The following is a 17,387-nucleotide window of genomic DNA, read 5'->3' as shown; positions in this document are numbered from 1 at the left end:
AAAACTGATAGTAAATACTTTTATAATGTTACAAAAGATTATATTTTAAATAAACACTGTTCTTTTGAACTTTCTATTCATCAAATAATCCTGAAAAATTATTGTACACAAATATTTTGTACAATTGTACACATTAAATGTTTCTTGAGCAGCAGATCATCATATTAGAATGATTTCTGAAGGATCATGTGACACTGAAGACTGGAGTAATGATGCTGAAAATTCAGCTTTGCCATCACAGGAATAAATTACTTTGTAAAATATATTCAAATAGAAAACAATTATTTTAAATTGTAATAATATTTCACAATATTACGGTTTTTATTTTATTTTTAATTACATAAATGCAGCCTTGGTGAGCAGACGAAACTTCTTTTAAAACATTAAAAATCTTACCGATCCCAAACTTTTGAATGGTAGTGTAGGCTATATATATAACGCTTTAACGCAGATTTAATCACCTTTTTTGGTTATTTAATGACTTAATAGAGTGCCTCAGGGATGACACATTTTTGTAGGCAAAACCCGGAAGCGAGTTAGCATTTTAGGACTTCCGGTTCCAACGCCGTAAAGTCTATGGGTTTTTTGAATGTGTTTTTGCTAAATCACCTGAAATAAGGTCTGTGGTTAACAAAGCCTCTAAATACTTTCACGTTTTGATCTATGACATAAAACACACCAGTTATAACCCACTTGTGATTTTTTAAACTTTTACTGTGTCTTAAAATCGGCGGTTGCTAACAAATTGCTAAAAGGGACTACTTCATTTGGCGGGGACTTTAGACGTCATCATTAAATAAGGGACATTTGGACATAAAGTGGATAAGTATTCATACACAGCGCATATCATAATCAGCGAGCATGTTTGTAAATAAAGTTGTTTTTTAAATACAGTCTGAGGAAGCTTGGTGGTGACGACGTTGATCCGCGACCATGCTGTGCTGTAGTCCGTTTATAGCCTACTGTTAGCCTTTTATATCTGACGACTTTATTTAGGCTTCAAAATCTATAAATGTTGTGTTAACTTGTAAAGATTATCTTGACAGACAAAACGTGTAAGTGTCATAACCCTTTGTTAAACACAGAGCTTATTTTCTGCGATTTTCCAAAAGTCTATGGGAAAAATGCATAGGCTTTCAACCGAGGGAACCCGTGCGCCGCTAACTTCCGGGTTGGCCTACAAAAACGCGTCATCCCTGGGGCACTCTATTGACGACAGAACTACAACGTTTCATGATCGTAGATTCTTTTGCGTTTTATTTATAGTGATTTGCGTGTGATTGAAAAGTGCACGGTCTTGCAACCCACCAGTTGAGAAATATTTACATAAGCTATATATAATGTTCTCGACGTTCACTGTTGTTCTGCTGAAGCTCATTTGGCACCTGTATCGTTTCCACGCTCTAACATAATGTTTTAAGTAAGGTGAAGACACGTTTTGGACAAAATAAAACGCATTTCTAAGTAACATGAACTTACCAAGCACCGCTTGTCACCATGATGGTAAATCTCCAAAAACCCACATTAACAGAAACTCTTCTAAATTAGCATAACAAAACACTAATTACTGCTAAATCTCCCTTACCATTAATCTTGTGCAAAAAACATTATAGAACACTTAATTTTAGCATTTACTCTCCCTTTCAAGTGCCATGAGCAAAACATGATGGGAAATATCCCAGCCCAGTTTCACTTAAAGGTGATAGAGAGGATTTTTTCGTCGACTGAGAATCCAAAGACTGTTACTGAGTTTTTGAAATGAGCGCATGCGTAAGAACAACCCCCCTCCTTCACAGCTCATTTCGAGGGAACGCCTCCCAAAACTTGTGCATGAGTATTGGAACACGAGTGTTTATCACCGGCATTCGCTGTGTCGTGTTAGTGGATTCATTATGTCGGACTCACCACAGGAAAACTCATAATCTGCAGTTGTTACTCCTGTCTCCTGACAAAAACATTGCATGCGGCGCCTGTGGAGTGTGGAAAGTTACTGGAGCGCGCAGCTCGTCTCTCACAAGGAACATCACGGCAGTGATTGACAAGCCAGAGGGCCAATCGTTTACGCGATGATCGCGTAAACGCTTGGCTGATGTTTTTAAGGCCCTACTTCGTGCACAGATGATGTATATTAATATTATTCCTTTCAGTGCACCTAATAAATAGTCTTTTATCAGTTAGTAAAGACAGTTTCAAGTAATATTGCAAAAATGTATAAAACAAAACATCCTCTTTAGCACCTTTAACTTAAGTTTGTCTAAATTAAAAGAAGTGTTCATACAACTCAAAACAATGAAACATGTTTACACGTCATCGGATTGTATTTTACATTAACAGAACTTAAAATTAAATACATTTTTGATTAACTGAAAATGTTAAACTATGACAAGTCATGATAGTATATCGAATCAATTTGTGTGTCATCCAAGCTCAATAAAATAACAATTACAAGTAAAAAGTCTATATATATGACTAAAGGTCCCCTGAATTAGTTTTTAGAGTGTGCAGGCTCCGCCCCTTAGGCCTATAATTACTATTAATATTATTTTTCTTTATCACAACTCAAATTCTCATATTCAGTACATTATTAATCTTTTTAAATCTTTGAAAAGTAAAAGATTCCTTTCAGTGTTTAACCTTGAATAACCGTGCCTTCTTGGTAATTGGTCCTTGCCTCTGGAATGACTTGCCAGTGGAGATCCGAATGACCCCTGGTCTGACCAATTTTAAGTCTCTTTTAAAAACCCATCTGTTTTCATTGACCTATTAGGTTTTATATGCCTGCCAATTATATTTTCTATTTGTGTTTTATTTTATTTTGGTTCTGGTTTTAGTCTGTTTTGTGTGCTCTTATTACTCTTATGATGCTGTTTCTTTTGTGAAGCACTTTTGTCAACCTTGTGGCTGTTTTAAATGTGCTATATAAATAAAGTAAACTTGAAACTTTAATTTATTTATTTCCACTCTGGCTCTTGTTTAATTTGTATTTTTTGTGATATATGTCTTGTTTTCTATTGTTCTGGTTACTTGTGTGTACTTGTTACAATTCATCTAAGTATTTAGGCTTTAATAAAAAAAAGAGAGGAAAAAAAGTCTCATTTGTGGACTTTCTGCGCGAGTCTTACAGTATGAATGAAAAAGACATGACAGTATTTAGCGCGCATCGCCTTATTTCACATCTAGGCTATATCTCTATAGAAATTTGAAGTAAACATAAGAATCCATCAATATTTCTCCAAATGTGCGTGCTTTTGAACTAAAAGTTCAAAAGTATATGGAGTGAAAACAGTAGGCTACCTAACAAATGCATGCGAGAGATGAGGCACGTTGTTGTACAGGAGTTTTCCTCAATGGATGCGTCTGAGGCTTATATTTATTAAAGGCATCAATTCCGTTTTTTATTTTTATTTACAAATCACGAATGACTGTTACTATTAGATTTTTAGAATAAAACAATTCAAAAATTGAAGCTTGAGACCTTTTGAATGTTGTAGCAGCCTATAGGTTGTCAAATTAAATATTTTGCATTAAATCTAACAGAAAAAAAAAAAAACATAAATCTAACAGCAACTTTGAACTAATGTAAACATGTGTATTCTATAAAACTAATGTTTTATAGAATACACATGTTAATGTATTCTATAAAATACAAATAATAAAAAAAAGATTATTATACAATGAACTCATACCTTCCTGTGAGCTTTCTTTCTTTTTCTTTCTTTCTTTCTTGTGTTATTTTACCGGCGGGTCTGCACTGAGATATTGTTGACGAGAATTTCATAAATTTGGCGAAGACTAGCTAATAATAATTTGCGTAACTTGTTCTGACAAGAAAATGAACGAAAGCAACACTCACATAGCATTTGATAAATCAGATTTCCCTCAGACGGACCGCTAAAATAACCTTTGAAATGGAGATTCATCGGATTCACAGGGATGAATTAGGAACTGTTTAATATTTATGATTATGGGCAGAGCATATGACATCACTGCGGGTGACTTCAGTGAAAGTGAAACTGGAAACGTCTTCACACAACGTTTCTTTTCAGAAACTGAAATTAACAGTCAAATCTGATATTCACTCACAGGTAAGCGATGGAAATGCAAGTTCGCTAGTTTAATAGCATGAAGCATAAGAATGTTGGTAAAATTAAATGTGTTCATATAAACTGTGAACTGTGTTCATGTGAACTGCAGACAAAATAAACAATGTTCAGTGAAAACTCAGTTAAACTGAAATGTCACCTGGTGTTTACAGATGTTTATTTAGTAGGTTATCTGTTCAAAAAAATTATACTTCCACTCATTTTATGTGTTGTCTTTTATAAAAGATCTTTTCTAATGGTATTAAAATGTTGTAAAAAAAACTGTTACATTTGCTGTACTGTGGCGAGACATATCTAGTTTCTTCTGGGTTTTTTTTTTTTACCACAACAGACCAGCAGTCTCAGACCAGAAGTTAAAAGGTTAGTTCACACAAAAATGAAAATAATGTTATTAATTACCAGAGGTGTGGACTCGAGTCATGTGACTTGGACTCGAGTCAGACTCGAGTCATGAATTTGATGACTTCAGACTCGACTCGCCAAAATGTACAAAGACTTGCAACTCGACTTGGACTTTAACATCAATGACTCGTGACTTCACTTGGACTTGCGCCTTTTGACTCGAGAAGACTTGCTACTTCCCATGAAAACCTGGGGAAAAAAATGTTCACACGGCCGCGCCGCTCTCAGTGTATCTGCATCTGTGAAAAAAATGTGCACCACCTGTATGCATGTAGAGAGCACGCGCGCTGCCTGCACGACATCCAATCACTGTAGTCCCACGTTGGTTTGATTCGACAGCATCTAAGCAGGCAAATTGCAAGACAACCACTGAAGCGCAACAACGCGCCAGTAGGCAAAATGATACCAAAGATTGTTTCGTTTGGCTATAAAAATTATGAGGTAGTCGACAAAAAACGAGTTGCAATTTGAAGGTTGAAGATTACAGATGGAGCTGCCACAACGTCCAACTTTGTTCGACACCTGAAGTTGCACAAAGAAAGCTAAGTTTTGAACGAATGTTAAGCACCTCATCGGATGTACCGTAACTTACTAGCTGCTGCATATTTACTGTATCAACGAGACAGTAAACGCACATCGCCCTTGCTGGTTCATGCTAACAAACATAGGGATTTTTGAACCCGGATTATATGAGGTACATGAGTGTAGCACAATCAGATGGAAAACCTCGCCAACATCATGTCAACGTCCGTTTTAAAGTACCATTTCTACCTTGCTGCTAGTCCTCTGTGGTAAGACTTCGGTAAAGTTGGTTTTATATTCGCACATTCGGACTTCTGATAAATTCAGACTTTCCAATAAATGTGCAATAAATTAATGTTTGCGAATTTTAAGCAGCGACATGATATTGACAACCAATGATTGTCAACTTACAACATTTTTCACAGTTGATCAAAATAGGCAAGTATTGTTTTAATGGCATATTTACTTGTGAATGTCCACTGAATGTCCAATGTAGTGTGATTAACAAGGCTATTGAATACGGATGTCCGAATGTGCGAATATAAAACCAACTTTACCGAAGTTGTGGTAAGAGGACTTGAAATGACTCGAAACTAAAATGGTAGGACTTTGGACTCGACTTGAGACTTGTTGGCTTTGACTTTTGACTCAACTCGGGACTTGCCTCATCTTTGACTCGGGACTCGAGGGCAAAGACTTGAGACTTACTTGTGACTTGCATAACAATGACTTTGTCCCACCTCTGTTAATTACTCACCCTCATGTCGTTCTACACCCGTAAGACCTTCGTTCATCTTCGAAACACAAATTAAGATATTTTTGATGAAATCCGAGAAGTATATGACTCGTCCACAGACAGCAATTTAACCGACACTTTCAAGGTCAGAAAGGTACTAAAGACATCGTTAAAACAGTCATGTGACTGCAGTGGTTCAACCTTAATGTTATAAAGAGATGAGAATACTTTTTGTGTACAAAAACAAAACAAAAATAACGACTTTATTCAACAATCTCTTCTCTTCCCTGTCATTATCCTTTCATGGTTGCCACAGTAAGCATAGTGAAGGCTTCGGTGGTTACGTCCGAATGCCGGCTCAGTATTGGCCAAAGCTGATCACGTGATCAGCATGACACATGCGTGTGATGCTGACACAGGAGCTGGCCAATAATGAGTCGCCGAACCTGGAAGTGCTGGACATAAACAACGCAAACAACATAACAATGACACAGAATAGAATATATTGTTGAATAAAGTCATTATTTTTTGCGCACATTTCTTGTCTCATCATAACATTAAGCTTGAACCACTGCAGTAACATGAACTGTTTTAACGATGTCTTTAGTACCTTTCTGGACCTTGTCGGTTAAATTGCTGTCTATGGACGAGTCATATACCTCTCGGATTTTATCAAAAATATCTTAATTTGTGTTCTGAAGATGAACGAAGGTTGAGGGTGAGTAATAAATGACAGAATTTTCATTTTTAGGTGAACTAACCCTTTAAGGGCAAAGCTTGTTAGGGTTAGTGTGGTTAGGGTTAGTGGTGGAGGCGGGTTAGATATTCTTTGACTTCGATACAAACAGTGGTACATCATTTATGTTAGTTATAATAGTATTTGACATGCAACATCCATAAATTACTCAGTGCACATAACTATCTATCAAAATTCCTCTCTTCAGCAATGTAGATTATATATTCTCATTATTTTGACAGTCATGGCATCCTCCAGTGGTCCAGCACTTAACGAGGAGCTCCAGTGCTCCATCTGTCTGGAAGTGTTCACTGATCCAGTCACCACTCCATGTGGACACAACTTCTGCAGAACCTGCCTGATCAAGTGCTGGACGCACACACAGACCTGCTTCTGTCCATTCTGTAAAGAAACATTCAGCAAAAGACCTGATCTCAAGATTAATACAACACTCAGAGAGGTTGTGCAACACTTTAAGGAGAAGCTCAGTCTAGGAGAATCTGAGGGGTTCTGTGACATCTGTGATGAAAGAAAGCAAAAAGCTGTGAAGACCTGCCTGACATGTCAAAGCTCTTACTGTGACTCTCATCTGGAGCCTCATCGCAGGGTCCCACGTCTAAACAAACACACACTGATCAATGCTGTGGAAAATCTGGAGGATTATATATGTCAGAAACATGAGCGACCTCTGGAGCTGTTCTGCAGAGATGATCAGACATGTGTTTGTCTGTTCTGCACTGAAGGAGAACACAGGACTCACAACACTGTTCCTTTAGAGGAGGAGAGTCGAGAGAAGAAGGCAAGAATTAAAAACAAAACACTTTAAAGGCCCGGGTATACTTCATTTTCCACGTTCCACTCTGTCTCGCGCACAGTCGAGAGCGCAAGCCTTTTTTAAAGTATACTTCTTTGGCCGAAAGTGTGGAAAGACATTGGGGACAGTGTGTGCGTACATCCACGGGCCCTCCTAATGATGTAAATTACATCACAAGGAAAGTGTTGTGGAACGTGGACAGCCGAAGTATACTTTGGACTTAACCCTTATAAGCTAAACACACTGGCTGCTCCTAAGAGTAGTGAGTAAGAGTAGAAAAGTAAGAGTGTAATTTTTTTTAATGAAATGTTATAACACTGTATTCCCTTAAGTAGTAACAAAAAATATGCACTTTTGGAAGGAACTTAGGTCCTTTAGGTCTTACTTAGATTTTGTGTAAATTTGTCTATTTCATTTGTTTAAGCAAACCTTTGGAACTTCAACTTACAGTTCTCTAAGTTGAAGCATAAAGAAAATATGAAAATGTATCATGCATTTGGTCCAGATTGCTGCCATTTGGTGAAAAAAGATTTCTTCATGTCAGGTCAAAGTAATGTTATGACTATAATGGCCAGTAGAGTATGACACAGATTACATCTAAAAATAAATAAATAATAAAAAAATGAAAGTTTATATGGTTAAAGACCATGTGAAATATATCTTTTCTGTGCTGAGGTGGTGCAGAGGATTTTGAAGGACTCAACCCTTTTTAAACAGCCAATAGTATTTCATTATATATCTGCTAAAACATTATTTTGTCAACTTTTAAGAATACAATGTTATCCTCATGCTGACAGACATGGAATAATACCTACAACAATTTTAATTCATGAAGTCTCACACTACAGGAGTTTTAGGCCAATTTATATGTTTACATCCACTTCCCCATGAGATCACATGTGGTGCTCCTCTGGGCATAATAATCTTAAAAATATTCTATAGTGTGTGCTGCACTACAGTTTTCAAATCTTGTAGTGTGTGCATGTTTATTTGCGAGAATAAAATCTGTGAAGATTCTCCTTATGTGTGTGCTGCAACCAGATTTAACAGTTGGTTAGGATTTTAAAACTTTTGTATTGTGAGCCCGGATTGAACTGTTTTTCTCTGTATGTAGAATCAGCTGGTTCAGACACAGACAGACATTCATCAGATGATCCAGGACAGAATGAAGAAGATTCAAGAGATCCAGCACTCAGTAAAACTTAGAAAAGTGAGTGGAAGATAAATAATGTAAAACTGATAATGCATTATAGTATTTAAATCTGCTTAATAAAGGTTGCCTATCAGTCAGTCACGTTCACCGTTACTTTAGAATGACTGACAAATTGTGATCTCGCATGTGAGCCCAATCACCCTTGAGTGGTAACAAAACAGGCCACTGGCCTGGAAATTGGAGAGTGAAATTTGCATTGCAATCCACTTCCCTTACACAGCCTCTGCTACCAGGCCATAGCTCACTGTCCCTCAGTTTGCTGATTGTCAAGGACGTCCATCCCCCTGTGGCCAAAAAAAAAGAGAAGCGCTCTGGCTCTGCCAGCTCAGTGACATTGAGTCCCCTGCTTTCAGTCGCTGCTAAATCCTTAAAGCAGTTGGCAAAACACCAACCCCTGAGACGGACGACCTGGAGATGAAGGGAGCTGCTCTTCCCCTGGAGGAGGGCCATGTGGAGAATCTTTTGCTCTTTCTTAAAGAGTTCATTTCTGTTCCTCTACTGGCCCCATGGCCTGTGGTACCCAAATTATCAGTGAAAAAGAGCAGATTCCACAATCTGTGTGGTTTGAGCAAATTCTCCCCTTTAGGCGGTCTCTATCGCCCACGTTTTCACGGAGGTCATGGAGGCTGCCCTCTCCCCGCTAAGGTAGGTAATCGCATCCTCAACCATCCCAACATTTTGGCTCTTTTGCAAGATCAGTTATGCAAACACAGGGATCTGGTGCTCAGGCACCTCAGTTAGATGGGGTTCAGGTCAACTGGGAAAAGCGCCTGGGAAAATCCTCCATGCAGAGGATCATTTTTTCGGTATGGGGTTGCACTTGGTCAAGTTAGACGGTGCGTCTCTCGAGCGAGCATGCCTAGTCAGTACTGAACTGCTTGAATTTATTCAGGGTCAGGACAGCATTTCTACTGAAACTATTTCAGAGGCTCCTGGGGCATATAGCATGCTCTCAGACATACAATACATTGACCATTGCGTACATCAACTGCCATGGTGGTCTACACTCCAGTCATATGTCGCAACTCCCCGCTATCTTCTCCTCTGGAGTCAGAAGTGACTCAGGTCACTTTGTGCTATTCACATTCCGGACAAGCTCAATTATGCAGCCTATGCACTCTCACAACTGCTCACGCTCCTAGGAGAGTGGCGACTCCACCTCCAGGTGGTCCAGCTGATCTGGAGACGCTTCAGAGACACACAGGTAGACCTGTTTGCCTCTCTACACTCGTCCCATTGCCAGTTGTTTTATTCCCTGACTGAGAGGACCCTCGGCATGGATGCACTGGCCCACAGCTGGCCCTGGGGCCTACGCAAGTATGCATTTCCCCCAGTATGCCTGCTCGCACAGACACTGTGCAAGGTCAGGGAGGATGAGGAGCAGGTCTTGATGGTTGCACCTTACTGGCCCACCCGGACCTGGTTTTCAGACCTAATGCTCCTCACAACAGCCCCTCCTTGGCGGATTCCCCTGAGAAAGTAGGTCCATATGGCACCCGTGTCCAGACCTCTAAAACCTCCACATGTGGTCTCTGGACAGGACGCGGAAGGCTTAAGTGTCCTACTGAAGTGGAGCCTGTTTGTTGATTGGTGTCCTTCTCAACAAGAAGACCCCCATAAATGCCTGATCAGAGCAGAGCTTTCTTTCCTGCAAGATGGGTTGGAGTGAAGGCTGTCTCCCTCTACCTTGAAAGTGTACATTGCCGCTATCGCTGCACATCACAATGCAGTAGACGGTAAGTCTGTGAGAAAGCACAACCTGGTCATAAAATTCCTGAGGGGCGTGAGGACGTTGAATCCTCTTCCACCTCGCCTCATCCCCTCTTGGGTCATCTCTGTGGTCCTAATGGCCCTACAGAGTGCACCCTTTGAGCCTCTGTAGTCAGCTGAGATTAAGATCCTGTCTGACTCACATCCATTAAAGGCTGGGGGAATAGCGCCTGGAATAGCACCTGAAATTTGGGCCAGCCAACTCTAACATAATCCTAAAACCCCGGCCTGGATACGTGCCCAAAGTTCACACCACTCCCTTCAGGGACCAGAGAAGGCAGACCCAGCCATTGCTGTGTCCCCTTCGCGTCTTGCGTTTGTACGTGGACCGCACACAAAGCTTCAGGACCTCAGAGCAGCTCTTTGTCTGCTTTGGAAGCCAGCAGAAGGGAAAGGCTGTCTCCAAACAGAGGTTGGCCCACTGGATAGTGGCTGCCATCATCTTGGCGTACCAGTCCCAAGGCAAGCCGTGCCCCCTTTGGGTGAGGGCTCACTCCACTGGGCGACACCTAACATATTTGCGAGATTCTACAATCTTCAAGTGGAGCCGGTTTCTTCCTGTGTGTTGGGTATAAACAAAAATAATATGTGGGAGGGCTTGCTCTGTGTCTCACTTGCACCGCCATTTCCCTCTAATGATGGGATATGAGCACCTTTTTTTGCTCCCCAGGTGAGTTGCCCATCTGGCAAACTCTGGATGGAGTTCCTCCAGCACCCTTCGTGCTGGTCTTGCACTTGTGTGTATACCCAGTTGGTCAGACCTTGTGCTAGACTAGGTGCCCGTATGTATTGATTCCCCCTCTGTGATCCCATATGTGTATTCTTCCACGGTACAACTTCCCTGTTGGTGAGCCCGCGTCTTTCCCTCAACAGAGTCCAACTCTGCCATCTCTGTAATGGTATTGACTATATCTCTGACAAGGCATGATATACCACAGAGATTTTCCATATGTAGCACTGCCCTAATGTCCAGTCCATATGTGTAACTCCACAAGTTACCTCCCTACGGACAGGATGTGGTCTCTATAGCATCTCTTTCCATTTGGAATAGGCATGGTACCCCAGTGTTATCCAATTAGTCCTGCTGTATAGGGTGTAAAAAGGAATAGCAGCGATCGACATTCCCTGCATAAAGCCCTGTCCTTTTCCTGCCCCATCAGGTGCGTGGGGACTAAGTGGCTTACACAGGGCGCTGGGGCACTGGGACTGATAGGGAACGTCTAGGTTACTAATGTAATCCCCTTTCCCTGAAGGAGGGAACGGACACCATCTCGCCTCCTTAGCGTAAAACTTAATGTGTGAGCATTTGCACGCTGCCTTTATACTCATATGTACGGGAGCGGCTTGCAATGCAAATCTCACTGGCTAAATGATGTTTCATTAACAAAATTCAAGAAGAGCATGTTCAAATGATCTATCCAATCAACCTGTCATTTGCAATTACCATGTCTATCCTATCAGCATGAGAAGAAGCCTACATATATATACACACTATCGACTTACCTACATTTCTCAACAGTTTCTCAGCATTCCTCCACCACCCCAACTCCTCACTCTTGGCTTGTTCCTATCACAGCCAGGAATACAGGAATACTCACTCTGAGTTTGGGACAAATACCGAGCTCGGAGCCCTCTCTTCGGACAGCACGCCAAACACGCATATGTTCTGTCTGACTTATTTGTAAGTGTGATCTTGTGAATATCCATTGGCCTGTTTTGTTAGCACTCGAAGGTGATTGGGCTCTCAGGCGAGATCCCAGTTCGCCAGTCATTCTGACATAATGTATTAAATGGATAAAATTAAACATTATTATATAGATAAAACACATTTCAAATAACATGAGGTCTGTGTGATTATAAAAATTTGTAATTTTGAATGAACCCTTTAAATATACATGAATTTGCTAATTGATCTCATAGAGAAACACAGAGGAAGAGAAATCATCCAGTGTTGAGCTCTTCACTGACCTGATCCACTCCTTTGAGAGATGTCAGTCTGAGCTGCTGAAGATGATGGAGGAACAGCAGAAAGCAGCAGAGAAACAGGCTGAAGATCTCATTAATGAGCTGCAGCAGGAAATCACTGAGCTGAGGAAGAAAAACACTGAGCTGGAGCAGCTCTCACACATTGACGATCATCTGCACATCCTACAGGCATATGAACATCTGTCTCATCAGTCATAATGTAGAATATTACAGGACAAACACTGTTCCCAAACCTGATGAACCAATCTTTTAGAAATTGTACAAAAGTGAATCAAACTGTAATAAAGTCAAATTTTAAAAATTGAACTGTGTTAGAAATGTATATATTTAAATGTAAATATTTAACAGTCCTCTCTCCTGCTGTAGATGTACTCACCCCTGTGCAGTTATCCGCACACCAAGAACTGGACTGAGATCAGGATTGACTCTGATGTGAATGTGAACTCGCTGCATAGAGCTCTGACACAACTGAAGAAAACTCAAGAGACACTAAATGAAAAACTCAGTCAAACTGGTAGGTGATTATCAAACACAGTCGATTTTTTTGTCAGTAAGACATTGTTTTGCAAGGAATATTCGGGATTAAATCCAATTTAAGATCAGTTAGTAAATGATCACACTGTAAATTTCAAACCATGTTAACTCATGTTAAATCAGTAGTACTTTAACAACAAATACAGAATGTAACTATCTGTGTACAAACTATAAAAAAAAAACTATAATCTGTCTAAAAAAGGTTCCCCCGTCACAAGGACAATTTAGACACTTTACAGCTCAAATAACAAATATTTTACCGAATTATTGATAGAGCTTTGATTAAAAAAAAAAGTAGGGGTGTAATGGTACATGTATTCATCCCGAACCGCCACGGCACAGACATCACGGTTCGGTGCATACAGTCAGATGACGAATACAGCCTAACCTCTTTTAACCAGCATTAACCACCAATAATCGCAAAAAGCTCTGTGTTTTTGTCATCTCTTTCTCTTCACTAGTAGTTACAGAATGAACAAGAATGAACATCTGAAGGTACAGTATGTGGAAAGATACAGTACAACTTACTGAAACGTATCATGTGTAATCATTCAATCAGTGTTTTAACCGCGGAAAGACGTCAATAAATCAGCTTGTAAACAGTATGTCTCTTAGTTTTACATTTACCTCAGAAAAGCTATTCAGTGTCCACAGCTTGTTAGTTCGCTAGAGAAATGAACTCTTTCACTAAATATAGTATGCAGTATATTAGCAAATATATTAATTATATTTTACTTAACCTGTTAGTGATGTCTTAATTATTTAATGTATGTTTAAATAAATCCGTCATGAAAACAAGTTATGATAACCATTGTGTAAATGATTATATTTCAACAACGAACTGGAGAAACATATAATTAGATATTGAAGTTAATGCAAAAACTGCCTTATGTGCAATTTACGTTTACATACATACGTTTTTTTTTTATTATTATTGGAGTGTTGATGATTAGGCTATATCTAAAAATAAATAGCAACTGAATTTAATAGTTTGGGGTCTGTTTTTAATTGTAACCTTTAATATTTTAGTTTTTTTTTATAATATTAATATTATTTAATATTATAATGTGGAAGTAAGGACTCACTGTATAGTTTACAGCATTAGCAGAATATTTATTTTATCCTTAAGAAAATTTTAATTATAATTGAATGAATTTAAAGACAGAGACACAGTTTGTTCAGTAAACCACTGTTTAATAAAAAAAATAAATAAATTTTTTTCAAGTTTTCTCACCCTGCTATAACAAACCCATTCTGAACGGTGACTTCACAACTGAGGTACATACTGAACCGTCATTTTTGTGTACCGTTACACCCCTAATAAAAATACAAGCTTCACATTTCTTCTCTTAAAGGGTTTGTTCACCCCAAAATAAAATTTCTGTCATTAATTACTCACCCTCATGTCATTTCAAACCTGTAAGACCTTTGTTCATCTTCAGAACACAAATTAAGATATTTTTGATGAAATACGAGAAGTATATGACTCGTCCATAGACAGCAGTTTAACCGACACTTTCAAGCTCCAGAAAGGTACTAAAGACATCGTTAACAGTCATGTGACTGCAGTGGTTCAACCTTAATTTTATGAAGAGATTGTTGAATAAATCATTATTTTTTTGTTTTTGCGCACGTATTCTTGTCACTTCATAACAACATTAAGGTTGAACCGCTGCAGTCACATCGACTATTTTAACGATGTCTTTAGTACCTTTCTGGAGCTTGAAAGTGTTGATTATATTGCTGTCTATGGACAAGTCATATACCTCTCGGATTTCACCAAAAATATCTTAATTTGTGTTCGGGTGTGGAACGACATGAGGGCGAGTAATTAATGACAGAAATTTCATTTTTGGGTGAACTAACCCTTTAAATCCTCAATGTTTGCCCCATAGACCTCCATTGTAAGTATATTTAATGTAAACTCATTCTGCATTCTGTTTTATAAAATTAGGGGTGAGCAACATTTATATGCCACTGATGCTGTTAATAGAGACATACTCACTGTTAATCTAAAATATCCCTATCAATAATTCATCATTATATTGTCACCTGTGCCCACAGGGTTGAAGTGGGCTCAGAAGTATGCAGGTACAGTGTGATTGACACCATTTTTTCCCCAATATATTTCAGTTCTTTGTTTATTTAATTGTTCTGAAGTTGACTGATAATGTCTGATCTCTCTCAGTGGATGTGACTCTGGATCCTGATACAGCGAATCCATATCTCATCCTGTCTGATAATGGAAAACAAGTCAGTCATGGAGACACTGAGCAAGACGTCCCAGAAAACCCAAAGAGATTTTCTGAGGGTCTATGTGTTCTGGCAAAGGAGGGATTCAGTTCAGGGAGATTTTACTATGAGGTGCAGGTGAAGGGAAAAACTAAGTGGGTTTTAGGAGTGGCCAGAGAATCCATTGACAGGAAGGGGGGGGTCACACTGAGTCCTGAGGATGGAGTCTGGATTCTGGGTCTGACTGATGACAATGAATATATAGTTTGTGATAATCCATCTGTCTCTTTCCCTCAGAGTGAGAGACCTGAGAAGATGGGTGTGTTTGTGGATTATGAGGAGGGTCTGGTCTCTTTTTATGACGTGGGCTCCAGCTTTCATATCTATTCTTTCACTGGTCAGAATTTCACTGAGAAACTCTATCCATACTTTAACCCAGCCGATAATGATGAAAGTAAAAACTCAAGTCCACTGGTCATCTCACCGCTCAGTTAAACCTGGAAAGATTATGAACCATGAAATGCCTAAATGAGATATTCATTTACACAAATGGAAGCTCATTTCTATAAATATTTAAATTTTTTTACTTGGTGTGCAGATATTGTAAAGGCAAAATATGTAAATTTTTTTGGATTGAAATATCCAAAAACCCCTAGAACAGTGTTATATATTTTGTTGACTTGTGTACTTAAATTATCCCAAATGCTTCCAAGAATGTTTAAATCGAGAGAAATAAGCAATTTGAACCAGGACTCGAACCGTGTCCGTGCATCCCCTATCAATGACATCATACCCGTGTTACCCTCGTTTTCCGGTTTTATTTTGTAGAAAACATGGAAACACCAAAGACGCTTTAATATATTACGTGCTTTATTAGACAGGTGAGCAACTGTTTGGATATATTCATCGACAGAAAACTAATCATGTTTTATAGCTCAACACAGCAAGTCTTATTGTTTGAATCTTGTTTCCTTGATTTACAAGTGTCTATATAACAACTTTAAATACATGTAACGACACAATTATTTGTCATATTTAACAAATAATCTTTAAAACTCACTCTGGGGTCTCAGTTACCATGGACACCATATGATAAGGCTTAGTTTATTGCCAAGAACTATGTAGCCACGTGGAAAAGCAGAGGCCATAGAAAACCCATAGCCCTCAAAACAGACTTTCCTGCATTAATTTATAGATGAACTGATTTATAAATGAACATGCATCCCAGGACATTGTGTTTATGATTATGACTGTTTTAAGAACCAATGGTTAATGTAAACTCACCTAAACTAATAAAATGGTGCCTATGAGTTTGTATTTTGAAGATTTAAATGCTTGTGTATGTATTATGTTGATACCTGTGCAACATATCAGTATTACAAGAATCTTTAATAGTTTCTTCTCCATCTGTAACCAATCCTGTTACATCTGCAAACAATCTGCTCAAGACAAAGGATCGTAAACTTTGCTTTCGGAAGTTCGAGTATGATTGGCCCACTGACCCAGAGGAGGAGAGGCCAGCACCAGGGGTTGAAGGCCAACGCACAGTGCTCCTCTTTGATAGTGTTCAAGCCATTGGACAAACGTCTCTTCCACCATGTATTTTTCGTCTTCCTGACGGCAATGCAGGGAGTCTTGTGATCGGTTGTCAAGCCAGCCAATCAGAATTTAGCAGCCTCATCTCTGATTGGCTGGAATTATGGCATATTGTAACGCTGGGTTGTGTTGAGCAAGCGAGCTGTCGGTGATTAGAGAGCGTGGGTATCAGGAGAGCAAGCAACTGAAATGTTGCGCATGCGAAAAAAAAAACGTCTGTGCACATCCAAATAAACTTCTTTTAAATGCAAAATTGATTTTTGTTCATTCGAAATACTTTATTTGCTAACAAACATTTCTCTGCAAAACTTTTGCACACTCAAAATATGATTTTGCATGCGCAGAACTGTGGCAGAAAAGTAACCACCATGTCACTTAAATGATCTCGATTTTGTTACAAGCTCTAAGTGCTGTAAATGCTAAGAAAGAATTATTTTTCTGTGGCCATGAAAAATACCCTTCTCTTAGAATTAATTAATAATCAATACTGAGTGTTCACAGAATGAACTGATTGATTGAATGTAGCTAAATCAAGTTAATCTGATTACCTGATTCAAATATTCAAAATTAACCATAATGAATAATCATACTGAGTTATGAATAATTATCAATATTCCCTTTGAGATAAAATATCACTACACACAAATGTTATCTAATATGATAAACAGCGCTGTTACCCCTCATACGCTTGACTGGAAGAAACGGAAGTGGCGACTGTGGCAAAATAAAAGCTCTGCTGCTGT

General features: G+C 38.9%; 1 protein-coding gene across 1 annotated transcript; it reads left to right on the top strand.

Annotated features, from left to right (window-relative positions):
• Positions 1 to 3,991: 3,991 nt before the first annotated feature.
• Positions 3,992 to 16,358, top strand: LOC125244069 (E3 ubiquitin-protein ligase TRIM11-like). Its single transcript, XM_048154006.1, has 7 exons — positions 3,992 to 4,085; positions 6,742 to 7,298; positions 8,428 to 8,523; positions 12,217 to 12,450; positions 12,649 to 12,796; positions 14,881 to 14,907; positions 15,005 to 16,358. Exons 2-7 carry the CDS (start codon positions 6,744 to 6,746, stop codon positions 15,541 to 15,543), a joined length of 1,599 nt encoding a protein of 532 aa, XP_048009963.1. The 5' UTR covers positions 3,992 to 4,085; positions 6,742 to 6,743; the 3' UTR covers positions 15,544 to 16,358.
• The last annotated feature ends 1,029 nt before the right edge of the window (positions 16,359 to 17,387 follow it).

Source organism: Megalobrama amblycephala, linkage group LG13 (assembly GCF_018812025.1).
Source record: "Megalobrama amblycephala isolate DHTTF-2021 linkage group LG13, ASM1881202v1, whole genome shotgun sequence".
In the NCBI taxonomy this organism is placed as follows: domain Eukaryota; kingdom Metazoa; phylum Chordata; class Actinopteri; order Cypriniformes; family Xenocyprididae; genus Megalobrama; species Megalobrama amblycephala.
Note: the sequence above shows the minus strand (reverse complement) of the source record. Positions and strands in the feature narration are given on the sequence as shown.